Source organism: Lissotriton vulgaris, chromosome 12 (genome assembly GCF_964263255.1).
Source record: "Lissotriton vulgaris chromosome 12, aLisVul1.2, whole genome shotgun sequence".
In the NCBI taxonomy this organism is placed as follows: Eukaryota; Metazoa; Chordata; class Amphibia; order Caudata; family Salamandridae; genus Lissotriton; species Lissotriton vulgaris.
The window spans coordinates 462973374-463001331 of NC_141700.1; the positions used below are offsets into that span (position 1 = coordinate 462973374).

The 27958-nt window shown below is 45.1% G+C and overlaps 1 protein-coding gene across 4 annotated transcripts in view; it reads left to right on the forward strand.

Annotated features, from left to right (window-relative positions):
- LOC147676780 (butyrophilin subfamily 2 member A1-like) overlaps positions 1–27958 on the forward strand; it is a 1092512-nt gene that overhangs the window by 474602 nt on the left and 589952 nt on the right. For all 4 annotated transcript variants that reach the window (XM_086945212.1, XM_086945213.1, XM_086945214.1 and 1 more), the window contains one exon: positions 19932–20039. In XM_086945212.1, coding sequence (XP_086801338.1) covers positions 19932–20039 — 108 coding nt within the window. The remainder of the gene's footprint in view (positions 1–19931; positions 20040–27958) is intronic.

Here is a 27958-nt window from a genome sequence, read left to right on the forward strand (position 1 = left end):
TTCAACATGGAAATGGGTCTATAGGATCCTGGGAGGAGGGGATCCTTCCCCGGCTTGGGGATCATAACTATTGTTGCTGCCCGCAACAATCAACAATTGAGGGTTGTAATGGCTGGATTTTCTGTTTAGATGGGATCAGCCCCCAGGGGCCCCTGTGACCCAGCCAAAACGTACTCACCTTCCGTCCTCAGGACTCCTCTATATCCAGGCACCTGGTACCTACCTGAGGATAGGGAACTCGCAATATACAAGCTCATATTATTAAGAACACCACTAAATCTATAGGGATACTAAGAATACTCACTGATTACTAGGGATATCCATACCCTACACTACACTTATTCACATCAGTTGGTCTCGCGGCCACCCTGACCCAGACCGTTCTACCCTAGGGCAGATCTGCTACACACGTGGGTCTGCAGCCCCAGTGCTCTCCTTTTCCAAATCGTTCGCGATCCTGCGAAACATCCACGACAGTGTCCCCCCTGTCGCTCTCATTTAGTCTTATACCACAATCCGGTGGCTTTACACGGCAGTATCCCTCCCGCCGTTCTCATTAACGCCGCATATCAACGACGACCACATTCCTATGAACACCTATACATATATATATATATATTGGGATATTATCTCAGCTGTCTACTCGGGATGAAACTACAATGATGACTTTGGATATGGTTTCAGATTACTATGTATTACCTGTTCTTGGCATCAAAGGTCCACTCACTCCCTATTTATGTGATCACCACTCACCTGATTGGGATTACTCATCCATTCATGCAGCAACTACCTAGGAGCTATGTTTACCTTTAGTGAACAAGAATAGGGATTACACACCAGTTAGTTATAAACTGGGGGAGGTTATTTATTACAGTAATATAAACATTAATGCACATCTAACAAAGACTATAGGTAGAACACACCGCTTGAAAGAGAAAAGATTACACATAACAGGAACACTCCGCTGAAAGGGAAAAGATTAAGTGTAGCTAATGTGATGAAAACAATATCACCTGATTAGTGTGAAGTCTTGTTCTAGCTGTCATCTGGGTTCCTCTCTCGTCTGTGCCTTGGCTCATCTCATGCTCTCTCTCCTCTCCTGCACTCTTGGGTACACCTCTGCGCTGATCGCTCTGTCTCTGGACTCCTCTTCCCCACACGAACTGTCTCTCCACTTTGCTTCTTCACTCTTTATAGTTCCTGCCGCTCTGATTACCGTTCATTCTGTCTCTTATTCGCTCTATCTCTGCGCCAATGTCCAATTCCATCTGCTCCCATAGGTTAATCCACGAGCTCTCCTCTATCTCTTCTAAAAGGCATTACTTCAGACTCCAGCTATTCACACTTCCTCCTGATAAACAACTGCTTCTGACTGCTTCCTTCAGTTCCAGCTCACTATTCAACTCAGCTCTTCTCCAGATTGAACCCTCTCTCTCTCTCTGCCAACTCCACTCCACTGCTCTTCTCTCTGCTGGACTCTCCTCCTCGACTCCTTCCTGCTTGACTGCCCTCTGCTTGACTGACTCTCTCCTCCACTCCTCTTCGACTGACTGACTCCGCCTCTGCACTTCACAAATATAGAATGCTGTTTCCTCATGGAAAGTTCCATCCATCAGCCCACCGCTTACCAGGTCTCTGCATCACCTCGCATCAAGGACACACACCAGCCGGCCGGCCTTTTGTTGTGTCTTCTACACAGAGAATAATACAGCCTACCGATAAGGGCTGGCCCAGACCGGTTCTCTCCAAGTGGAAAACAGCCTTAACTATAAACTTCGCCTTTGCCCTGAAAAGCCTCTCTGCTTCCATCAAGATGGAGTCTCTCTAGCTTTAGGCCTGAAAGGGGTGAAATGCTCCTTAGCTCTGTCAGAATACCTACATGAACCATACCAATATGTCTAATATGTCAAAGCCAATAGGCAATAGACAGGTTAAAGTCAAGAATAAAGGCATATTAAGCAGCTATCCTCTTCTAGGTCTGGAAAAAGGGCTTAAAAGGGCCAACACAGGCTAAGAAGGCCTATACTAGATGCGAGCAAGAATAATGATCTATTATCACTGCTAAATAAAGCCAAAAACCCTGCCATAACAAGGGTAAAACATTTGTATATGAGACAATTTAGTATGAACGAAGACACTTCACTAATTGTAATTCATCAAATGTCGTGTATGCCATCTTTTGCCCCTGTATGAAAATCTATGTAGGGCAAACTACACAAAAAATCAAGCTCTGTATTGGCCAACAACGCAGCAGGATTCGTTGCAATACTGCGAATGCACCTATAGTTGAGCACTTCCAGGCCATGGGACACAATGAGAAGGATTTTACATGGACAATCATTACGGTCATCAAACCACCACCGCGAGGAGCAGATATGTCTCAACTACTGAACAAGGAGGAACTGAATTGGATACTCCGCACCAACAGTATCGGCAATGGACTTAATCGCCTTGAAGATTAGACCTCTCTTCTGTAAATAGACAATTTTGAGCAGAACAGTTTGCTACCGACCCAATGATGCAATTTTTAACCAAGCATCCAATGCACCACACAATGTATACATTCTATCATTCTGAGCTGCTATACTGAAGGTTATTCATACATGTCATTGTAATTCTATATGTCATATTATGTCACTACTCTTTTACTACTTAGTCCCAAAATGGTGGCACCCTTATATTGCATGCTGTTGTGTAAATCAACTTATACTGTTCTTATCACACCTTTACACATGCCCCTCCAAGTTGCCAATTCACGCTGTTGCACTAACGTCCCTGTATTACCTTCTTTGCACCATAGTAGCATACTCCACTCCAAGAGGGCCGCCACCCTTCTCCCTGCAGTACCTCATCTATCTCGGCAGCCATATCGCCAATTGAAGTACCTCTTCTATTTTTAAGACCCCATGTAACATTACACACTTCTCCATATAGCCGGCAGTTCACAGCGGTTCCACAGCGATTACCGCAGAACACCGCTGATTGAGCAGTTCATACCGAGCATCGTCTCTGTAAGTACATATCGCCTCCCCCCTCCTTTTCCCTTTATGCCCGTGAATTTAACGGTATTGAGAATTTTTCTCGCCTCTCCCCAACTGGAACAGCCGCATATCGCCATTTGCGACAGCATCTTTTAAATTGCGCGACAATTGCAATCCCGATTGTCCGCTGGTAAGCATAACGTTTGAGCCCTTAGTCTATCACATAGTCACCACCCGCTACTCAGTTGATCTTAACACTCGTACTTCTTTTAGGTCCACATTACACCCCGTTGGTTTGATATCCTCAGACCCATCAGGAATACACTCCAGTTCGCCTTCACCTTGGTAATTCGCCAATTTCCCTTCCTTCTTGCCACTGCGCCGTAACTCACACTTGGATGTCAGCACTCCGCATGGAACCAGATTCATGTACTTTGCCCATTTTTAAAACTTGCTGCAATATTCGTATTCTGTCACTGCGCCGGACTGCACCTAACTCAACGCGCCAACATTTTCTCGTGGATGCTCGCAATATGTTGTTACTTTCCGTGCTCACGATATGTCAGACCTCACCGGTTAAATGCATTGCCCCACAATTCGTGGATGTCAGCACCGCGTTGTCTCAATCGGCACACTTGTAATTATCCACAATTTAAAACATACATGTGGATCCTTTTATTGGTTAAGTCACGACCACTGTATACATCACCCACGCTCCACCAGGCATTTTCTGTTATCTCAGGCCCTGGTCACGTATTGATAAACTAAGATGTTATGTCTCACTCGCTCATTGGAAGTCAGACTACAGCACGCCTGCTCTGCTCAATGCTATTTCCAAGTCACTGAATATTGATTAGATTGATCTATGCCTAGAAAATTGTCTAAAATGTTATTTTTTCCTCCCCTTTTTCTCATTTTCTTTCCTATTCTGTGTTTAATTGTTTTTGTGATTTGTATGAAAGGCAACTGTGCTATTTCAAGACAGGCATGCTTTATAATACTGTCCTGAAGATGATGCCACACATCTGAAAGCCTGGCATCGAAACGTCGATACCTATGTACCATATGTCTAACCAAATCCCAGATTGTATTGCACAATGGTACCTTGATGTAATTAAGTCTGTCTACCGAACATTATGATACAGACCGCTTTGCTCTTTTTTGCCTAATTGTTGTTCTGTCTTGTTGTCTGTGGGTCACAGGTTGTGCCCCTTGACACTTACTCTTAATTACATGATATTTTTATATTTGTTGAAATAAATCTCTGTCCGGCTGGACAAAGAACATATTGGCTATTTAGCGTATCTTGATTCAAGCTCTCATCTATCATGTTCTAGGGACCCTTGTCTTAATGCACCAGCAGCACATCCACACCCCTGCCATAATGAAATAGTCTGCCTTTGATCACTGCTATAGCATCTTCTTGGAAGATATTGTTGTGGAGGTCCTCTCTATCGAAGGAAATAGAAACCGGGAGGTCAGAAAGCAAAAACTCAGGGGAAACACGCCAAAAGATGCCAAGTCTAATACATGTCCCCTCCTGCTGAAAGTAGGGAGAACTCCCCACTCGCCTGGGAGTTCTCTTCACTAAGGCAGAAGAACTTGGACAGGCCATATGCGTTGGCGTGATCTGTGCCAGGGCGGTGTGCCACCGTAAAGTCCATTCCCTGTAGGGAGATGGACCACCTCAGCAGTTTTGGATTCTCCCCCCTCATCTGCATTAACCATTTGAGGGGCCTGTGGTTAGTCTGAACCCGGAAGTGAGTCCCAAACAGGTAGGGTCTCAGCTTCTTCAGTGCCCAGACCACAGTGAAAGCTTCCCCTCCACCTCTGTTCCCTGGGGAGTAGTCTCCGGCTAAGGAAGACTACAGGCTGGTCTAGGTCCTCTTCGTTCAGCTATGAGAGCACTGCTCCCACTCCATGCTCTGATTCATCAGTCTGCACGACAAATTCCTTTGAGAAGTCGGGGGCCTTGAGCACGGGGGCCGTGCACATGGGGACGTTCAGGGCATCAAATGCCTTCTGGTAGGACTCAGGCCAGATCACCTTTTTTGGCTGCTTCTTGGAAGTCAGCTCAGTTAAGGGGGCAACAATGGTGCCATATCCCTTAAAAAAACCTCCTGTAGTACCCGGGGAGTCCTAAGAAGTCACTCACCTCTGTCTCGGTGTTGGAGGGCTTCCAAGCCAGGATTGTGTCTTTCTTGGACTGCAGGGGCGCCACCTAGCCGCTCCCTACCTGGTGTCCCAAGGACACCACCGTACCCTGCCCGATTTGGCACTTACTGGCCTTAATCGTGAGGCCGGCTTTCTGCAGCGCCTTAAACTTCCCCGAGGTGCCTCAGGTGTTCATCCCAACTGTTATGTTATGTTATGTTATGTTTTATTGAGCGCAAACAGCTGCCCCAGCAACGAGGCGTCCCGGCGCTGAACTATAACAATAACCTGAGGGAGGGGGAGGAAAAGGAGGGACTGGAGGAGTTTATGATGGGGAGAATAGAAGTGTTTTGATCGCTTTGCGAAAGGCCAGCAGGTTGGTCATGGAGCGAATGTGAGGTGGCAGGGAATTCCAGAGCCTTGCCCCCAAGACTCTGAAAGAGCGACCGCCTATTCTGCTTAGCCTAATACGTGGGGTAACAACCAAGTTTTGCCCCGAGGAGCGTAGGGCCCGCTGAGGGATGTAGGGCTCTAGGAGTGGACGTAAGAGACCAGGACAGTCAGTCTTGAGAATTTTAAAAACAGTAGTAAGGGCTTTAAACTGAACTCGGGCTTCCATACGCAGCCAGTGTAGTTTCTGGATGGTGTTTCTTGCAGAGCACCTACGAGGGAGGCCTACAACTGCCCTGGCAGCAGAGTTTTGTATGCGTTGTAGCCGCGCCATCTCAGCTTTGTTAAGGCCAAGAAAAAGGACATTGGCGTAGTCCAGTCGAGCCAAGATGGTAGATTGGACTATCAGTTGGCGCGTATGGTGGTCAAAAAAGCCAAGAATCGGATGAAGACTCCTCAACAGGCCCACACAGGTGGCAGCCAGTTTCTTAGTGTGGGTCTGGAAGTTAAGAGATGCGTCCACCCAGACACCAAGGTTTTTTACCACGGTTTTGGGGGGGGGGGGGGGGGGGGGGGTGCAGTGCGGACGTCCACCAGTGTTCAGTCCAGTAGTCGGCATTTTTACCTAGGAGCAACACCTCTGTTTTGCCAGCGTTCAACTGGAGGCAGTTGTGTGACATCCAGCGTGCGACTGCCTCTAATCCGTTCTTGAATCTCGCCGCTGAGATCGAGGGGCCTTCAGTCAGGGAGATGACCAGCTGGGTGTCGTTGGCGTACGACACTAGCGTCAGGTCCCATTCTTTTGCTATTTCAGCGAGAGGCTGGACATAAAGATTGAATAGGGACGGGCTAAGCGCCGATCCCTGGGGGATGCCTTGCTCTATGGGGTGAGGCTGGGAGATAAATGGGGGGGCAGAGACCCGGAAAGATCTGTCTGTCAGGAACGATCGGAACCACTCTAGGGCAAGGTCTTTGATACCTATGGCTTCAAGGCGTTTTAGCAGGATAGAGTGGGAGACCGTATCAAAGGCTGCGCTAAGGTCGAGTAAAATCAGCGCAGCACTTTGACCGGCGTCCAGGATGTTCCGTAGGTGTTCAATGGTGGTCAGCAGGGCGGATTCGGTGCTGAATCCTGGCCTGAAGCCGTTCTGTGATGGGTCTAGGATTTGATGTTGCGTCATGTAGTTGGCTAGAACCTTGTTCACATGGGCTTCTGCCAATTTTGAGGCCCATGGAAGCAGGGAAATTGGTCTAAAATTTTCTGGTTTTGATGGGTCTAGGGTGGGTTTTTTTATGATTGGAGAGACCCAAGCCTGCTTCCAACATGTGGGAATCACCGCTGAGGAGAATGATAGGTTAAGTAGGGTAGTCAGAGGAGGAAGGAAAAACTCGAGAGATTCTAGGAATTTGGCGGGTCTCATGGCGTCTGTGGGAGAGCCAGATTTAACTTTGGTGCACAGTTTGGCAAGTTCGTCATGTGTTAAACTGGGGATGAGGGACAGACTGGGACTGTCTGGCAAAGGCTCACGTGGTTTGGAGGTATCCGGGAGGTTCTGAGGAAAGGAGGTGTAGATTTTCTTTACTTTTTCCGTAAAGAAGGTGGCAAGTTCATCACATTGTTGTGCGGAGGTAATACCAGGGGCAGGATTAGAACTATCTTTAAGTTTTTGAACAAATTTAAAAATAGTTTTTGAGGGGTTCGTACTGGAGCTGATTGCTTCCGTATAAAAGGAAGCACGGGTGGTGCGAACCGCCTTGTGGTACGACCTCAATTTTAGCAGGTAGGCAGCTTTGTCGGTGTCCTTATATTCTTTCTTCCACTGGCGTTCAGCTCTTTTGCAGTCTTTCCGCATGGTTAGAAGATTCTCATTGTACCATGGGTTAGATGGAGTGTTACGGGTTTTGGTCCATTTTGCTGGAATTAGGGAATCAAGTCCTAAGTTGATCCATTTTTGAAAGGCCGCGTAGGCTGAGTTAATGTCTCCGTCTGTGAGGTTAAGGTGGAAGTTGCCTAGTTTACTAGTAAGATCGCTAGGTGTCAGTTTATGCCAAGGCCTCTTGTATCGGGAACTGGTGGTGTTTTTCACAATCGAGTCTCTAATCTTCAGGGAGAATTTGATAAGAGAGTGGTCAGTCCACCCCATGGGTTTAGGGGGGTCAGCTGAGGCATCTGAGAGGTTGGAGAAAACAGGGTCCAATAAATGCCCGGCAGAGTGAGTGGGGGTTTGGATAAGAGGGTTTAGCTGAAGGGCTGTGAGATCTGCCTGAAGGTTCTTAATGGTAGGATCGGTCAGGGAGTCGAAATGTAAGTTAAGGTCTCCCAAGATGGTTAAATTGGGAGAGGATATCACTAGAGTGTGAGCGACATCTAGGAGTTCCTCAATGAACCTGGCAGTGGGGCAGGGGGGCCGATAGATATAGAGTCCGGATAGGGTGAACTGGGGACTGGTGGAGATTTTGAATTGTGCGCTTTCACAACCCCAGATGGCTTCCTTTACAAAAGTGCAGTTGTATGACGATCTGTAAATAACAGCTATCCCCCCACCCCTGGAATCTCTATTGATGGTTTTTATAGAGAAGCCCTCGGGCAGCGAGAGATTTAGGATGCTGTTTTGGTCGTCGTGTAGCCAGGTTTCGCATATAAACATAATGTCTGGACGTTCCTCTGTTATAAGGGTGAACACATCGGTGTGGTGTTTCACAAGGGATCTAACATTAAGTTGGAGGATGGTAAGGGTGTATTGCTTATAAGCAGTATTATTGTGGCTGGCTAGCCCGGGTGAAGGAGTCAGAAGACTGCAGGGTTTGCAATACAGACCTGTTTGTCCAAGGCAGCCTTCAAGTTTATCGCATCTTGAGTCTGGTTTGAGTGCGAGGAGGGACTTTCTATCGTACTGCAGTTTGTGTGGTACGAGTTGAGCAGGGGGACTGGCGAGAGGCGATGGTCTGGCGATGACGGGCGCAGACGGGCTTGCCTTGAGCGTGCCTTCGGAACGCAAACAGCGCTCCCGCTGCGCTCGACCGCTGCGCTTGCGTGGGAAGCACATTTAGGGAGAGGAGGGGTGGGCGTGGCCTGTCAGGTGGGCGTGGCCTCGCGACTGGCGATGGCGGCCGTCAACAACAACTCCACGAAGCAGCGCTAAGTCCGCTGAATGTGCGATGCCTGTTTGGCTCAGAGAGCTTAGGGCAAGGAATCAAAGTTTTAAAATATGTCACAACACAAAAAGAACAATTTTAAAATACAGCGAGTAATTCCTCCGGCTTCCGCCTCAGAGGTAATGGTTACAGTGGGCGCACTCGTAGTCAGCGCTTTCCTATAGGCGGGAGTGAACTGAACACCGCAATGTCGTCCAGGTATGTAGCGCTGAATTCCTCCAGCCCGGCCAACACCTGGTTAACCAACCTCTGAAAGGTGGTAGGGGCATTCTTCATCCCGTAGGGCATCACACGGAACTGGTAATGTCCTTCCGGGGTTGAGAATGCAGATCTTTCCTTGGCCCCCTCAGTTAGCGCAATCTGCCAGTACCCCGACGTTAAATCAAACGTACTAAGGAATTTGTTAGCTCCCCATCGATCGATGTGCTCATCAGTTCGGGGGCTTGGGTGTGTGTGTCAGTCCGAGTGAAGGCATTGAGCCCCCGGTAGTCTCCACAGAACCGCAGTTCTGGTCTGGCACTGGGTGCTGTAGCCTTCGGGTCCTAGACAACTGGGCTAACCCATGTACTGCTGGACGGCTCAACCACCCCTAACGCCAACATCTTCGAGACCTCCTCTTTGATGCTGGCTTTTACCCCGTCAGCCAACCTGTAAATCTTATGTTTCACAGGGGGGCTGTCACCGGTGTCCACGTCGTGGGTACACCACTGAGTAACACCTGGGGTCAAGGAGAACAGCAGGGCAAACTACCCCAGCAACTGGCGACACTCGCTCTGTTGCTCAGGGTCGGGGAGAGGATCACACCATCCACTGACCCATCCCCCTCTTGGGCAGACAGGAGGTCCGGGAGAGGCTCACTCCCCGCTTCCTTGTTGTCATCACCAAAAGCATGCTCACTTCTGACCTCGAAGTGGGGTTTGAGGTGGTTCACTTGCAGGACCCGTAAAGGGTTCCGGGGAGCCTGCAAATCCACCAGGTAGGTGACTTCACTTTTGCGCTCCACCACCATCAAAGGGCCCTGTCCACTTGTCCTGCAAGGCACAAGGTTCCACTGGGGCCATAACCCACACTTTTTGTGCAGGTTGAAACTCGACCAGAGTGGCATTCTGGTCATACCACTTCTTCATTTCTTCCTGGCTGGCCTCGAGGTTCGCCTGACCGAGTTTCCTGAAGCGGGCAGTTTGGTTTCGGAAGGCCAGCATGTAGCTTAACACATCCTGGGGAGTTTTCCTGGGAGCGGCTTCCCAGCCTTTCTTCACCAAGATTAGAGAACCTCGCACGGGGTGCCTGTACAGATGCTTAAAGGGACTGAACTTGATCATGCCATTCAAGGTCTGGTTGAACCCTTCTACCAGACTGTTACCTTGGAGGTGGTAAGGGGTGGTGAACTTGTAAGTAACACCACACTCCTTCCACAGGGATGTCATATACTTTGAGATGAAGTTGGTACCCCTGTCAGAAACCACCTCTCTGGGGAACCCCACGCGGGAAAAGATCCCCATTAACGCCCTGCCCACCACTGGCGCCATCGTTGTCCTGAGAGGGATTGCCTCCTTGTACTGGGTGGCATGGTTCACCAAGACCAGGATGTACCTGTTGCCCATGGCTATCTTGGGATCCAGTGGCCCCACAATGTCCATCCCTACCCTTTCAAAGTGGTGTCCCAACAACGGGGAACGGTTGGAGAGGAGCTTTGACCTTCCTCCCACTCTTGCCACTTGCCTGACAAGTTTGGCAGGACCGACAATGCACATCCGACTGCCTTCCCATTTGAGGCCAGAAGTGGGTGACAAACCTGTCCAAAGGTCTTGTCCTGACCCAAATCTCCTGCCAAAGGCACGCTGTGTGCCAGACTCAGTAGGGGTACCACCAGCACACGGTACCGCCAGCACATGGGCTAACCCAGGTTCCGCGACCTTAGGCTCGCTGTACAGGAGATCTCCCAGTAGATCCAATGTGACCCGGATTGATCACCAGTCGCCTGGGCTGCGGCCTGCTGCCGCAGATCCTCCAGAGAAGGGCACTCTTTCTGCTTCTGGCAGAATTCCTCCCTGGTGGGATCCCCTTCTTGCTACCAATGGTTTAGCTCAGAGATGTCCCCCAGTTCGGCTACCTGTTCCCCTGTAGGCACCAGGGCATCCCCCTCAAGGTCTGCCTCCTCCCGGGCCGTGGGAACTCCGGGGGGCGGTTTCCCACGCCCGGCCCTTTCTCTTGGCAGGGACCTGGGCCACTGTTTCAGGCTCTGGGTCCCTCTATTCACCCTCTCTAGCCGCCATGGACCTAGTTGACAAGCATGCCCACTCTGGCAACCCAAGCATCTCCAAGTGGGACCTGAGCTCAACATCCTTCCACAAGGACTGCTCCAGGTCGTTACCGGGCAGACAATCGACAGGCATGGAAGGGCTCACAGCTACCCTCAAAGGACCTGAGACCCCCCACTCGAAGGGGACCTGCGCCATCTGATACTTGCGCTCTGAATTGTCGACTGCAATTACTTGGTGGAATGCCCCAGGGACTACCTACCTCTCAGGGTACACAGACAAAATATCGATTTTTTAATATCGATAAGCAAAAATATCGAAGTTTTAATATCGATATACAGAAATATCGAAGGTAAGTAATATCGACAGTCTAAATATCGATATTGGTATGATATCAGTAATATCGAAGTTGTAAATATCGATGTTAATAATATCGAAATTAATAACTTTGATGTTACTAATATCTATTTTTAAATAAATTTAGTGTATATTATATTGTATTAATTATGTTTTAATATTTTTTTTAATGTTATTTTATTAAATATTGTGTTTTACTACTGTAGCGGGTTGTGGGTTTATAGGGGAATAGGGTGGGAAGTAATTTAATTATGTTAAATTAATTATTAATTATTAGGAATTATTAATTAATTAATTGAGAATTAATTTTAAATTATTTTAATTAATTTATTAATTGATAAATATGTTCTGTAGCGGGTTATGGGTTTATAGGGGAATAGGGTGGGACGTAATTTAATAATAATTAATTAATTGATATATGTTTGTACATATTTTAAATAATTAATTGGTAATTAATTTCTATTAATTAGTTAATTAATTATTATAATTTTTTATCATATTTATAATTATTAATTAGTTGGTAATTAATTATTATTAATTATTTAATTAAATTAATTAAAGTAATTTTTATATATATTATTTATTGTTAATAATTAATTAATTGTGCAAAATAATATTAATTATTAAATTAAGTTAATTACAGCAAATGTGCTAATATATTTATTTTATTGTTATTGTTAATTAATAATTAATTGGTAATTAAATAATATTAATTAATTGTGGGTACAGGGGTATTTTTAGGGTTCAGGGTCAGTTTTCAGGTCATGGGTACAGGGGTATTTTTAGGGTTCAGGGTCAGTTTTCAGTTCATGGGTAAAGGGGTATTTTTAGGGTTCAGGGTCAGTTTTCAGTTCATGGGTAAAGGGGTATTTTTAGGGTTCAGGGTCAGTTTTCAGTTCATGGGTAAAGGGGTATTTTTAGGGTTCAGGGTCAGTTTTCAGTTCATGGGTAAAGGGGTATTTTTAGGGTTCAGGGTCAGTTTTCAGTTCATGGGTAAAGGGGTATTTTTAGGGTTCAGGGTCAGTTTTCAGTTTTTGGGTAAAGGGTTATTTTTAGGGTTCAGGGTCAGTTTTCAGTTCATGGGTACAGGGGTATTTTTAGGGTTCAGGGTCAGTTTTCAGTTCATGGGTAAAGGAGTATTTTTAGGGTTCAGGGTCAGTTTTCAGTTCATGGGTAAAGGGGTATTTTTAGGGTTCTGGGTCAGTTTTCAGTTCATGGGTAAAGGGGTATTTTTAGGGTTCAGGGTCAGTTTTCAGTTTGTGGGTAAAGGGGTATTTTTAGGGTTCAGGGTCAGTTTTCAGTTTGTGGGTAAAGGGGTATTTTTAGGGTTCAGGGTCAGTTTTCAGTTCATGGGTAAAGGGGTATTTTTAGGGTTCAGGGTCAGTTTTCAGTTCATGGGTAAAGGGGTATTTTTAGGGTTCAGTGTCAGTTTTCAGTATTTGGGTTAAGGGGTATTTTTAGGGTTCTGGGTCAGTTTTGGGTTTTTGGGGTACAGTCGTACAGGGTAAAAATTAAATAAATTTAAATTAAATCAATTAAATGAAATTATAAAATATAAAATTACATTAAATTATTACGTTTTTAATTTATTTTAAATGTATATGTATTAGTTTTAATTTTTTTATTATGTTTTAATATTTTTATTTAATATTTGTAAAATTATATGTATTTTATAATTATTTTAACATTATTATTAATACATTTAAAAAAACGATATTTTTAATTCCGATATTTTTGTACTACGATATTATTTTTTCGATATTTTTGTACTTACCTTGTTAGGGATAGGATTCCGATATTTTTGACTTCGATATTTTTGTCCCGATATTTTTGTAGGTCGATATTTTTGATTTCGATATTTAGTCAGACATTCACCTCTCAGAGGCCACGTGACACCGAACTGAGGTCACACTGGCTCCAGTATCCCGGAGAGCCTCTACCCTTTTCCCATTGATGGTCACCCAGGTGCTGTATTTCTTTGTGTTAGGGGGCACCTGGGCCCCTAGGACCATCTCACTGTCCCCTAGTGAGACAAGGGTCATTTCTGCTGGGTCCCCACCCTCCTGTGAATACTCCTCCTACTCCCCATGCGCTACACTAGCTAACACCTTGGACTGCCCACCTGTGGGTGACTGTGCCTCCTTGGAGCACCCGGGGTCCCCCTTCATGTGCCCCACCTGGTCACAGGCAAAACATTTGCGGGGGCCAGTCTCAGCAGGCTTTCCTGATGAGACCCCCTGTTTCATAACTCCGAGGGGATGGGAACCTTTACCCTGGGTGTTAGTTTGGGCCCTTTAGAGAACGCCTGTGCTTTACCCTTGTCCCCCCCACTTTTATGCTGGGGACCCAGCCCACCTTTGGCTGAGTCTTCCCCAAACGCTTTCTTGTGGCCCCTGGACTCACCCAGCGGTCCGCCTACATAGCAAGCTTCCTAGGGTCAGTCAGCTTACTATCAACTAGGTGCTGACGCAGATCTGCAAAACAAAGTCTGGACAAGTGTTCCCATGCAATCAAATTGTAGAGCCCCTGATCATCTGTCACATTACTGCCCTTCACCCAGCCATCCAGTGACCAGTGAAATACATCCACACATTCCAACCAAGTGCTGGCATCAGACTTCTTACTGGACCTGAACTGATCCCTGTACTTTTCAGGAGTAAGACCATACTTAGTCAGTAGAGCGTCCTTTATGTCTGGATAGGTGAAGTGATACCCCTTACCCAAAGCTATTAAAGTGTCCCTCGCTTCTTCAGGGAAGAGAGGCCACAATCCTGCTCCCCAATTCTCTTCAGGGACCCCATTCATGTAGATTGCTGCCTCGTACCCCTGAAACCACCTTTATATGTCATCCCGCTTCTTGAATTCCTTGCCCACATTCTGAGGAATTTGCACAATTCTGTCTGCCTGTCTTGACGAGTTGCTGCCACCATCTGAGCCGCGCTTACTTCTTAGCTCCGGCTCCTTAAGACCTTGTTCATGGTCTAATATCCTCTTCCTCTCCTCCATTTCTAGCCTGAGTTTTTCCAACTCGAAATTCCTTGCTTCCCGCCTGTCCTCCAGCTTCCCTGGGGACAGGCTACTGCTGCCTGGCGGAAGGGTTCCCCCCTTCCCAAAAGCACATCCACCCTAGGAATAGACCCCTCCGCCTCTCCACTAAGATCACCAGATTGCCCACTTGCATCTCTGGCTGCTACCTAGGCCCTCAGCGCCTTTTGTAGCTTGTCCTTCCTAGTGAGGCCTCTGACTTGGACTTTTAGACTCTTGCAAATGGCTTTCAATTCCCTAACATTGTAGAATTCCAACCTATCCTCCTCAGAGGCAATTTCCTGGGACGCAACGGATGATGCTCTTGATTGCGACATGACGAAGTAGCAAGTTCAAACTGGCAAGATAAAAAAAATAGGCCAAAAATAAAAAATACTAGTATGTGGCACGTAATGGTCTGCGATATGGTAGTAGTGCACACCAATCACTGTAAGTCAAGTGCAAAAGCAAGTCCTATCCTCACCACTGATAACCAATGTTAGAAATTGGATTTCTGGTAAGCTAGGGCAAGGACTGAAGCCAGGGAAAAATCTCCACTATAGCCAGGATAAGGGAGTTACACTCCTAAAATAACCCCTGCTCACCCCCTTGTTAGCTTGGCACGAGCTGTCAGGCTTATCTTAGAGGCAGTGTGTAAAGCATTTGCACATAATCCACAGTAATTCAGTGTACGCACTTCAAAAGGACACCAAACCAGTTTAGAAAAATATCCAATATGTTTTTATATTATTAAAACAAGACCAAAAACGAAAAAAACCACAATTCTATATATAAAAAATGTCCGTAGTTATCAAAATAAGTTTCAAACAAAATTCCTCGATGTCAATAGCTCCGTCCGGGGATACCACGGCGTCGTGAACAACAAATCCAACAGATCTGGCTGGTTGCGGGGTCACGGGCCAGCGACAGTGTTGCAAGACCAGCAAACAGTACATGTGAGAAATGCAGGGCGATGAGGCCCTCAAAGTCACTCGCGTTGCAGGTCGAGCTCCTCTCTGATGGAATCAAGAGCGCTGATGTCGGCAGGCATCAGTTGCTGCGGTGCCAAGTGCAGGGGTGCGGCGTGCAGTGCCCCCAAGTCGCGGTGCGAGCAGCAGCTCGGTGGCATGATCGGATGGCGCCGTTGGTGAAACCAGGGTCGCGGTGCGAGATGAAGGCATTGTTCGTCACGGTGCTAGCAGGTCACGGTGCAAGCAACGTCATCGTCGTTGCTAAAGCGCTGTCGTCAGCTCATGAGTGGGAGACGATGGAGCCGGCGTCGGTGGGACAAGGCTGCGGTGCGGTGCGGGATGAGGGCGGTGCTCGTGTGACTTACGAGCGGTGCCCTCAAACCACGGTGCAAGCAGCGGCGTCGATTTTGCCATGGAGCTGTAGCGTTGGGGAGGCCAAGGCGTCCTCGTGAGGAAAGGCAGTGCAGAGTGCGGTGCCCACAGGTCGCGGTGCAAGTAGCGGCTCGGTGGCGGCGTCAACAGGTGTCGTCGGTGAGACCAAGGTCGCGTTGCAGCGGTGTTCTCTGCAGTGCCAAGCCTTCGGCGTGAAGTGAGGCGGTGCGGAGTGCGGTGCCCACAGGTCGCGGTGCAAGTAGCGGCTCGGTGGCGGCATCGACAGGCGGCGTCGGTGAGACCAAGGTTGCGGTGTGGCGTAGCGGTGGTGTCCTCTGCGGTGCCTTCAGGACACGGGGTTGGCAGCGTGAGTTGCTTTTCCTCTGATACAGCACAAAACACACAGTCCCCGGTGTTGCGGGCAGAAGAGCTTGAAGTCTTTGCTGTTCCTGAGACTTCGTGTACAGGGGTCAAGCTCTACTTCAAGCCCTTGGAGAGACTCACAAAATAGGTTGCAGAAAGTCCAGTCCAGGTCTTTCACTGCCCAAGACAGAAGCAGCCATTGCAGGTCAGCCCAGCAAAGCACACAGCAAAGTGGTAGTTCCTCCTTACAGCTTCTCCAGCTCTTCTTCTTGGCAGTCTTTTTGATCCAGATGAGTTCTAAAGTTCAGCGGTCTGGGCTCTTGTATTTGTATCCAAAACTCCTTTGATCCTCTAGGCAGAGGGTGTCTGTGCCCAGCTAGAACCAGTTCTTCCTTCTCTGGTGTGAGTTCCTGGCAGGAGGTGGAGACAGCATTGTCAAGAGGTAAATCTCCTCCCCTTCCCTCATTGCAGCCCAGGTCTATTCAGCCCTCTCCTGACCCTACCCAGATTATCTGGAGCCCTCCTGCTCCCCAGCCTTCTGTCATCCGAAACCCAGACAGGCAATCCACATTCCAGCAGAGGTACAGGGGATGACTGAGCAAGAAAATACTTACTTTCTAAAAGTGGTATTGTCAAACACAGAATGTAAAAATCACCTTCACTAAAATATGTATTTTAACATTCTGGGTTCAGGCATACTAAACTCGAATTTCTACCTTGTTCCCTGGGTCCTTTTAGGATTATAAGATGTTATAATCAAACTGCCCATTCTGACCTATGAGAACAGATAGCCTTGCAATAGAGAAAAACGAAATTGGCTGTTATTCACTATCAGGACATGCCACACACTTCCCCGGGCATTTCCTACCTTTCACATACACTGCCCCCTACCCACAGGGTTACCTAGGCCTACCTTAGGGGTGCCTGACATGTAAGAAAAGGGAAGGTTAGGGACTGTAAAGTTTGTGCACTGGCCAAGTTGACAAGGCAAGCACAAACTGCGCACAGACTGTGCAATGGTAGGTCTGAGGTACCTTTTCAGAGCTACTCACGTGGGTGGCACAATCAGTGCAGCAGGCCTACGAGTAGCATTTGATTCACAGGCCCTGGCACACTCAGTGCACTTTACTAGGGACTAACAAGAAAATCAAATATCCAATCGTGGAAACCCCAATCCATAACACAATTGAACCAGAGAGCGCCCACACTTTACCTCTGATCAGCAGTGCGAAAAGTGCGCAGAAACGTTACGCCAGCAAAAACAGAGTCAAAACCGGGAGGTCAGAAAGCAAAAACTCAGGGGTAACACGCCAAAAGATGCCAAGTCTAACAGGCAGCCTCTTCAGTTCGGGGTTAAAAAAAATTGAGGGCAGTTGAGCAACTTTGAGTCAGCTCTTAGTTTATGGAAGCATATTTCAGAGATCTTAGGAGCTAAGCTTCGAAGTAAATCTGGAGAGTAGTCTAGATGTAGATAGGAGTTGCGACTGGCAGGGGTTCCGGTCGGACGCTCGCAGATGGGCTTGCCTTTGGCCCGCCTTCAGTGCACCAGCAGCACATCTACACCCCTGCCATAATTAAATAGTCTGCCTTTGATCACTGCTATAGCATCTTCTTGGAAGATATTGTTGTGGAGGTCCTCTTCATCGAAGGTAATAGGAATTTCCTTGTCCATATCAAAGCTTCATCCCTCAATTTTTTTGATGAGGCCCATGGAATCTCATGACATATGCCTCTGTAGAACATACACAGGATTTTAAGAAGATATCTGTATATTGTGCCAGAGGTTCAAGCAAAGAACCACACATATAGATAAGGAGGATTATTAGGATTTTGTTAACCTTGGAAAGGATATAAATCACTGGTATGAGTATATATCTTAAACTCTAACACTTTAGGGCAAATCCCTAATTTTTCCATTGCTGTCTTGGTTATTTTTGCTTTTCTCTAGGTCAGGCTGATGGTAGGGTCTGTGTTAATATGTCAGTAATGTCCTTGATTGTTTAATTGGCCCAGATTGGATCATATTGTTTAACAAAATCTTTTAGATTACATTGATTCGCAATCCACATAGTGTTTCAACAATGTTACAGGATGGTCGTCATTTTAGTAGAAGATTCCCCAGGCATATTTATGCTTGCATGATGCCGTATGCACAGCGCTCATAATCCACTTCCCCGCACCTCATAGACACAGAATACCCCAGCGTGATACAGTGTTATTTGCAGACTTCCGTGCACTGCAAAGACATTAGTCTGCCTTGCACCTAGACTTCAGTAGGGATCTCGCCTCTTAGTTTTACAAGATAGTACCCAACCATAGAAGTTACTCATCAACATTAGTAATCTCTTACCATTAACCTTCGAACCCAACGTAGCTATTTTTATTTACTGGTAGGAAAGGCATGTTCATTCATGGTGAGATACTGGGTCTGTTGGTGACTAGATTGCTCCCATGCTCGTTTATGACAATGGGCAGTGCGCCGAGTTTGGTCTTCCCCTTCTGGTGATTATTCACTCAATTTACACGATAAGCAGGCAGTACATGGGTCTTCTTCTTTATCTTAGATCCAGTGCATATTATACTTGTGAACCCGGACACGATTCTGCATGCACTTACCTTTGACTATACTTGCATGTTTTGCAAAAATGCGATATGGTCTTTTCCACTCCACTTGGTGCTTCACATTTCCCCAATGGGATTATAGCCGTGAGCCCAATCATTGAGCTGCATGGTCGAGGTCTTTTTACCACATGCAGCTCAGCACTTCTTCAAGGTGTGATTACCTTCGTTTTGGTCTGATCGGAATGCTCTTTCAGCACAGTGTCCACGTTGACATGTGGTGGCATCGTTTCAAGCATGAATGTGTCTCTGGGGGTGTAGGTTTGTTGTACTGTGCTGCACAGGAGTTCAGATAATTTATACTGCTCCTGTGCCTTTCATGCGGTTGTGCATGGAAAATTTCGTTTCTGTAAATAGATGCACATATATGTAAATATTTGTGATATAAGCTGTTTTATGTTTTGTTTTCTTGGTATGTGTTTTTGTATTTCATTTGTTCTGAGGAGCCTAATATCCATTACAGCCCAAACACATCGACTCTTCAAATTAGCAGAATTTATCTACATTAAGTGTTTTTTGGATGAATTTACCTTTTTACAAGGCCTAAAATAATAGGGAAGTGTACTCCAACTGACTCCTTGTTGATATTGTGACTACCTCCAGGTGGATTATGGACTGAAATGATTTTATAAACACATAGCATATAATACTAGGGAGGGACAAGGAACACATGAACCTGGTATATTTCTGCTCACAGCAGGTGTTTGTAAAATACTGTTTCTATTTCAATACTTTTTGTGAAAAAGGTGATTGCCTATGCTATTATGTGACTTTGTTTATGTCCAGAGACTTAGAAGTATTCAGACTGAAAAGAACTGTAGACAGATATATTGGTTGCCTTTTCTAATTAACTATGTTAATTAATAGTCCATGCTTGATCCAGCCAAATTTCCCATTAAAAGTTATTATATCATTGTGAAATAATTACTACAGGTTCAATGTATCCCACTTTCATCAGCCTGATTTGCCTCTCTTTGATTAATTTTCTTATATCGTTTGTTGAACTTCACGAGCGCTGATTACTATTGAGCTGTACATCATTGCTGAAGAGAAAAGTACTTTTCAGGATATATTAAAATAAAGAATGTGTTCTAAGATGGGAATAAGTAATGTTCTCCAAGTCTTCTGAGAAGTCTTGTTGAGGGTCTCTCATGTCTTCTATAGAACACACGTTTACCAAAGCAAAAAAGTGATGCTGGTCCAATAAAATATGTAACTACAGGCATAGAGTAATACTATTTCATGTATGGCACAAATAATGGATCTCTATCTTTAATTTACAGGTGATACCCTGTTAGATTCTGATGTTTTATTTAAGATGACTTGGGAGGAAAACCAATATTTAATTAATCCTGAAGAGGGAAAGGAAAACAATGACTGTCTCCGTCCAGGTCAGAAATTAAATGTTTGAATTGTGCAATGTAGATCAATGTGTAGTGTCTTAGGAATTAGAAGTAATCATGTGGGGAGCGTCGAGTGTCAAGAGTCAAGTCAAGTCAAGAAAACTTTATTTCGGTTTTGTCCAAACCATAAAAGTACATATACAATAATGACATAGTTAAAATACATTTGTTGTAAACACGTATCTCGTAAAGTGCAAAGAGTGCAAGAATATACTGTCTTCATTACATAAGAATCACAAAATTAGAAAATTCATTGCAAGAATCCACTACTGATCCAGACATTTTCTCAATTTAACAGTTAGTTTTAAAAATTCAGTAATTTGGAGAATACTATCACTGCAAAAGTTGTAAATAAATTAAAGCTGGTCTGATCTGAGTAAAATTAAGTTTTTTTTAAAAGAGTCCCCAAATAGCGCTTGCGGGGGTATTCATGAAACCTACATAAAAATATGAAATGCAGCATGTCCTGCGGAGACTTTCCGTCGCAGCCGCAGGGTACTGCAATCTTATTAAAATTAACAGTTTTTGGCCTAACCAGCAGATGATGAAAGAGGTTCAACCTAAACCTTGTTAACAGGAACTTTTCATGGGAAGTCAGGGAGCCCAATAAATATTGTTCAGTGGTTACACATGTTTTCAGCATGACAAATTTTCTAACGCTTTGTTTCTGGAGCTCCACCCCTTCCCTCTGGATCTTCCTATCCATAAGGAAGGCCTGTTTGATTACCTCCAGATCCCCATTGACAATCTGGCTTGGATTTTCAAACAAATCAAGACGCCCCAGCCTAGCAAAGCTGGATTTCAGGTATTTTATCCATGGGATACCCAATGCCTTGTCCTGGGACAGTCACTTACAATCAAGTGTGTCAGTGGAATATCTGGATTCAGCCACAGTTTTATCCAGCAAGTCAAAGGTCGTAAGGAGAAGATGTCACATAAGTATTGCGTCCCCAATTCTTTGTGTACTGCAAGATTGGACGTGCCTGAGGGGACACACAGGAGACGCTTCATAAAATTTTTTTCAGCAATCTGCAGCTGCTCACCAGCGACATACCCCCATATTTCACTACCGTATGTAGCCGTTGCCACGGATTTAGCGTTATAAAATTTCAACATGGCACCAGTAGGTTTTTTCCCCAGTTTCGAGGCAAAATTAAAAATGGAGGCATTCACCCTGACCAATTCTCCTTTCTTTTTAGCAAGATGCGGGCCCCAATTTAGTTTAGTATAAAAAAGAACCCCAAGATAGAACGTTTTTGATATCGGGATTACCGCTTCATCAATTATAAATAGGAAGTTCCTTCTTGGTTGTTGGCCTACTTGCATGACAAATGATTTTGATTTATTAATCATAAGGTCTCTATCTGTCATGAAGGACTTGAAAGCATTTAATAAAGCTTGGAGGCCCCTTTCAGTTCTAGATATTAAAACTGCATCATCTGCATATAAAAGTACTGGAGTACCCCTCCTGCCAACTCTAGAGCAGTCAGCCGATACCTTCTGCAAAGCACTATCTAGATCATTAATATAAAAATTAAAAAGGAAGGGGGCCAAAATGCATCCTTGACGGACCCCCTTTCTAATGTCAAAATTATTTGTTAAGCTCAGATCTTGAGAATATCTGACATTTGCTCTGGTATTGCTGTGAAGGTCAACAAGAAAGTCAACAATACCTCTATCCACCCCCTTCGCCCGACTGGACTGCCACAACTTCCCCCTGTTCACACAATCGAAAGCTGAGGATAAGTCCATGAAAGCGAGGTGGATGGTACCCCTCTGTGCCACAGTATACTTACTTAATATTAAAAATAGGTTAAGGCATTGAGTTAATGTTGAGCGACCACTGCAGAAACCATACTGGGAGATGGACATGATGTTGTTTTCCACCACCCAGTCTGAGATTCTCTGCAGTAGTATCCTTCCTATTATTTTAACCATAGAGTCTATTAGTGAAATAGGTCTGTAACAATGTGGGCTACACATGTCATCCTTTTTAAAAACCGGGACAATCGTAGAGACCCCCCACGATTGAGGGCAACCACTTTTCACTACAGCATTAAAAACAGACTCTAGTATAGGAGCCCAAAAGGTTGGTTCAGACTTAAATAAGTCTGGAGGGATCCCATCAGGACCGGGTGCTTTCCCCGCTGTTAATCCCATGATACCTTCAATGACTTCACCCCTATCAATGGTAATCTGCTTACCGGTAGTGCAAGATGCTAGGTTAGAAGTTTCATCCATCGGGCAGCAGTATAATTGCTTGAAGTGTGCTTCCCACTCCCCTTTGGTATGTAACATTCTAAGCCACCACCGGGCTCATGAACCAGGAAAGGTTTTTTCATTACAGCCCAGAATCTGGAACTGCACCTCAAAATAGTGGGATCAAGGATCTCATTCCAGGCCTCTTCCCTTAGGAGTTCCTTCCGTTTGGCAATAGTAGATTTATATTCTTTTCGACAAAGTTGGACAGTCGCCTGTATTCTTGGTTTAGCTACTAGAGCCAACCTTAGGTTACCTTATCCGAGAGTCCTTGAAACGCACTAAGTACCTTACTCGGCGGTACGCCTTCTTGATTACAGGTGGTGATTTAATCTCCACAAATGACTTTGATGTCTTTATACAGCAGATCTAGGGTGATCTTAGACCATCTCAGTCGGCGTCTCCCATCAGTTGTGCTCACCCTACCCTGAATAAGGTTCGGCCCATCTTTGGCTATCCACGGTCCCAACAAGTGAACAGTGAGCGGATTATGGTCATTGAATTCACTGTTTTCAATGGTGAATGAATCCACAAAAGACTGCATTGATGATGAAATTAATACGTAATCAATGAAAGTTCCCCTCCCATGCCCCTTAAAGGTCGGGATCTCAAAGCTCTTTACAGGATCCATCAGGGCCATGGTCGGTGTCACATCCAGGTCATTCAATAAATCATTAAAAAGTTCCCCCTCAATCGTATGTTCCAAATGTAAAACATTAGATCGTGCACAGTTCAAATCCAGAATACATTTAAAAAGGGGTGAACATTAAAGACTCTGTTTCATTGACATACCAATAAAAACATTCAACGCAGATATTTGACTAGAATCTGAGCATGAATCGACAATTATAAAAATTAACCAGACCAACTATACAGTTTTCTCCAGTTAAAATTAAACCGATAATTCCAGGGTTGGCAGATGCTACTCTACGTACTTTACAAGTCAGAGCAACAGAGATGTACGTAACCATCCCCCCCTTAGGTCTTCCCCTGGTGGTTGCAATGGCAGGAACGTAGAATGCCTTATACCCTTCTAGAAAATGATTGCATTCAATGGTCCAGGTCTTCTGCAGACAAATTATAAGATACTGTTTTATGTACTTAATCCAGTTACTATCCTGCATTTTAGCACCCAAACCCGGGGTATTCCAGCAAATTACATTGTTATGACTCCGTCTTTTCCCGTGTGGCTTCTATATCTCCCAGGTCAGCCGGTCTCCCTTCCCTGTTCCCCAGAGTCCTCACATCAATCACACACCTCTAAGCCTGAGAGTAAGTCAAATCTATTTTGCATCACAAGATTAAACCCATTCCTACAATAGTTATCAGGATTGTTAATTTGTAATACTTCAGGGGCAAGACGTTGAATAAGAGTAAATGGTGTACTTCTGCTAAAATCAGGAGGCGCTTTAATGAGATGAGTGTAGAAGTAGCCTAGCGGTCGCACACATACACTATTCACGTCATAGACTAGGGAGGCTGCTCTTAACAAGGCTGTTGCAACATGTTGGATGTTTAAAATTAACAATAACACAATCCCCACTACATGTCTTTCTAGACGGGCCAATCCAATTTACTCTTCTTGTGGACAATATTTGCTCAGAGTAAGTAATTGGAAAGCCACATCTCTTGTTCAGCCATGAAATGGTTTTATTTTTGAGTGATTTATGGGATTCCTCATGGGACTGAGCAGGATGATCAATAGGCGGGACATTGGTTAGGACAACCAAATAGGGTGCACAGTCAGGGGGTAGATTAATGAAGCGGCTTTTCTTTACTTCTCTAAAACCCAATTTGCCCTCTGGTACTGCTATAGCCTGTTTGTTCTGGCAAATTATTGGTGATAAATCAGGCAAATTCCAATTGCTGTTAGTCGCTGACTGGGTTGATGTGGGATGCTTTTACTAGTTCCCTGCCCCTCTCCAGGAGGACCCTCAGCAGCAACCTTAGTTTTTTCAGCCAAGGCCAGCTGCGTTGCTATCAGACCTCCTAGTCTACTAACTTCTAGGGCAACAGTATCCAATTTAAGCACTAGGGGTTTAATGATCTCTTCCATCTTAGCCTCTATCTTGGCTTCTATGGCACAAACTAATAGATCGAATTGCTCAGGATTTATATTTATACTGGCTGCGCTTTTTATTTCCTGTAGGTCAGTTCCACCAGAGGGGCTATTTTGGGATAATTGGGTTATTTCTGCTCTTTTTTTACTACGATTCCCCCCACGTCTAGTTTGTAATTTCCTACAAGCCCTCACTGCTCTAGGGACTGGCGGGCACTGCTCCGTTGTCTCAATAGATGTATCCGGGATATCCTGATAGAGCTCAGAATGAACCTGCACTTCAATCGTTACGGGTACCCGGCTACCCAGAACAGAACTATCATCCACAGGTGATTCCACCAGTGGGGTAAGAGTGACTGGGTGTAAAGCAGGGGGACTTCCCCGTCCTAGCGAGGCTCTCCGGTCATTATTGATTTTATTGACCACTTTCACTAAGTAATTGTCTATAGTAGCCAACCCAGATGCGGTTTTATCCGATTTAGATTTAGACATGATCAAAGTTTTCGATAGATACTTAGGTACTTAAATGTTTATGAGAACAAAACAAGCATAAAGTACAAATGTACCCTAATACAAGGGTTACAAGCATAAATACCAAAAAGTTGACTAGAACAGGGCCCTGCCCAAAGTCAAAATTAAAAGTCTCACTTGGGGAATAGAAGTCCACCGCTACAAGACCAAAGTCCGTGGCCCAGCCCAGCCTCGTTCGGCCCCGGACGGCCACAGACGGCCCGCCCTTGTCCCGGGCTTCTCCCAGCGCGTCCCGTGCGCGTCTCGCGGGGCGAGGATCCCAGCAGAGCTTTATGCGCCTCCTGGCGCTGGGGCTTGACGTGTGCGGCGTCCTCGCCGGTCCCAGGAGACTTGGGAAGTGTAGTCCGGCCCCTCGAGTCGGTCGGCGGAGCAAAGCCCTGCCCAACAGCAGAGCGGCGGAGCAAAGCCCGGCCCAACAGCAAGCGGCAGAGCAAAGCCCGGCCCAGCAGCACACCGGCGGAGCAGAGCCCGGTCAGTGTACAAAGGTTCACTCCCAGATGCCCTTCGTGAAGTGGATCACAGATCCAACCCATGATTCTCCGTTTGACCATATTCTGAATTAATCCTGTTCAGTCCATAAGTAAATCACTTTCTTCATCTCACAATTAATCTCCACATATGTAACATTATGTATTTTGGAAACTTTGCATATCACACGTGCCCATCCGGACCTCTTGAAGAATATGATCCAAACACAGGAAGTAGTTCAGAGCAGCATTTCTTTATTAAAAACCCAATGCATTTCGGGCTTATTCCCAGCTCTTCGTCAAGGGTAACTGTAAATCGACAATTTGGAAAACACATGATTGCAAAGTTATGCCATTACCCACTCTAATAACATAAATCTTAAGTTTTCATCTTGCACAGTATAACATTTAGTGCTCAACATTTAATAAAAGAGTTAATTTAATTTTGATTTAGACAATGAAACAAAACACAAAAACCTAGTGCTTAATCCCCGTAGCTGGAAAAATATTAATTTGCCCACCCCCAAATAGACGTAGCAGTCAAGAATACAATATAATTAGCCATATCATCCCATGGTTCCTCTATTATCAGACTTTCGAACGTTCCCTCTGGCTACATGCCCTCTAACCCCCTCCTATTCACAGTGGTTGGATCACAGTCTCCTCCCGCCTTTAGTATAACTACCCGTTCTAACTTTGCTCTTATGGAGGTCCTAACACACTTTTATTTTGTTCTTGCGCGCTGTGCACAATTCCATCAGTTAGTGTCGTATACGCTGTAGACATATAAAGTTTTTTCGCTACGGAATAGGAAAGTTGATAAGCAAAGCATTTTGTCGAGCACGCTGTAGACACATAAAGTTTTTCGCCACGAAATAGGAAAGCCGACCTACAAAAGCAATTTGTTGCAAGTCTGTTGTCTCTGCCTACTACTGACAACCAGATAGTTGAAATAGGTATAGGACTAGTATATCCACCGTAGTTTCCGGTCGGTGAACGAGATGGCGGCTAACCTTTCCGACGGAGAACATTAAATTGTTAAACGGTAAGCTGACCGATGGAATCTTTTGATAGCATAGAAATGATTTAGCAGGGAGAGAAAGGCAGTGTTAACAGCCTTCGTTTCTCTATTATAACAGCATCGTGAACGGAAACAGCGGCGAGATCTAATCTCCCCAACCTAGACTCGCAGGTAAAGGACATTGTTTATCCTTTAAAACCGCTTCGTCTATAAAGAATATGCAATAGCCTATTGATGGTAGTTATTTATTCCATATAGGTCTCCGTCACGTATGCGAGACCCTCATGACATACAGGTGAGCCCTCAATAACTTCATTTCCATAGACGCATATCAGCCAGATGCATGTTGGCTAAACGAACTCCTAAAAATTTGCTTTTTCCTTATTTATAGATGCGATATTGACTAACGCACAGGTAACATATTTTTGTATCACGACTGAAACGCACTGTAGGATAGGCATCTGATACATAAAACTTCGTATGACTGTCCGCTTTTTGGTTTTTCAGAAATCTGATAAATAGGTTAAACAAACCCCGCATAGGCTGTGTACCAGCCCACGTTATTTAGGTAAGCGACGGACAAAGAATTAATTTAGGTTAAATGTTGAACAATTCGTAAAACAGTTGAATAATGCTCTCCTTGTTTGTATCTTCCTTTTCTTTCAGACCCCCGACGAAGGGGCAAATAAGCCCCGAAATGCATTGGGTTTTTCTTTCATAAACCTGGGTTTTTTGAAAATTGTTGCTTTTGTTGCCAAAACACATTATTTGTCATGAACTAAGTTATTGATCTTTCAAAAGAAATGTATGAAAAATAATATGCGAATGTAATACATTTGTGGTTTTGAGACATTGATTTAAATAAATTGAATGGTATAAAGGAAAAATACTGTTGTTGTGCGTACCAGAGTCCTAGTGATTCACAACACTAGGCCATACACATTGTTTCTCTGGTAGTGGGCAGGCACTAATCTGGTACGGCACACATATCGCTAAAATAATTTGAATACGCAATATAAACTACGAGTGCAGCACCCTTCTTCATTCATTCTTATGGAGGTCCTAACACACTTTTATTTTGTTCTTGCGCGCTGTGCACAAATCCATGTATCTCTCCTCACAAGTATCGAACATTTAAAAAAACTCTTACATCCTTGCATTTTTTTATACAAAAAAGCTCCTTCCCCAGTGATCTGCACACCTAACTGAGCGCATACCTGCTCATTCCATGATTTCCTGACGGCTCGGTCTGTATCACAGGCAATTCGCCATCTTCCATGTACCTAGCCTTCCATTCTATCTCACTTTTAGACCACTCTTGCTCCGCTCCCCATTTGTGAATTTATTAGTCACCGTGCCCCGCAGACAATAATTAAACTACAATACCCCTAATGCATTTGATCGTGACAAAAATAATCCATACTAAAATCGGAAAATAGCGTGCAAGCGAGAGTGAAGACAAGTGTTACAAATTCAATTGAAATTGATATGTTAACTCTCTTGTCAACCACCATTCTCGAATGTTGCTTTGAACTTGCTATATGTGGAATCTTTTGCTGTATACAGTTCT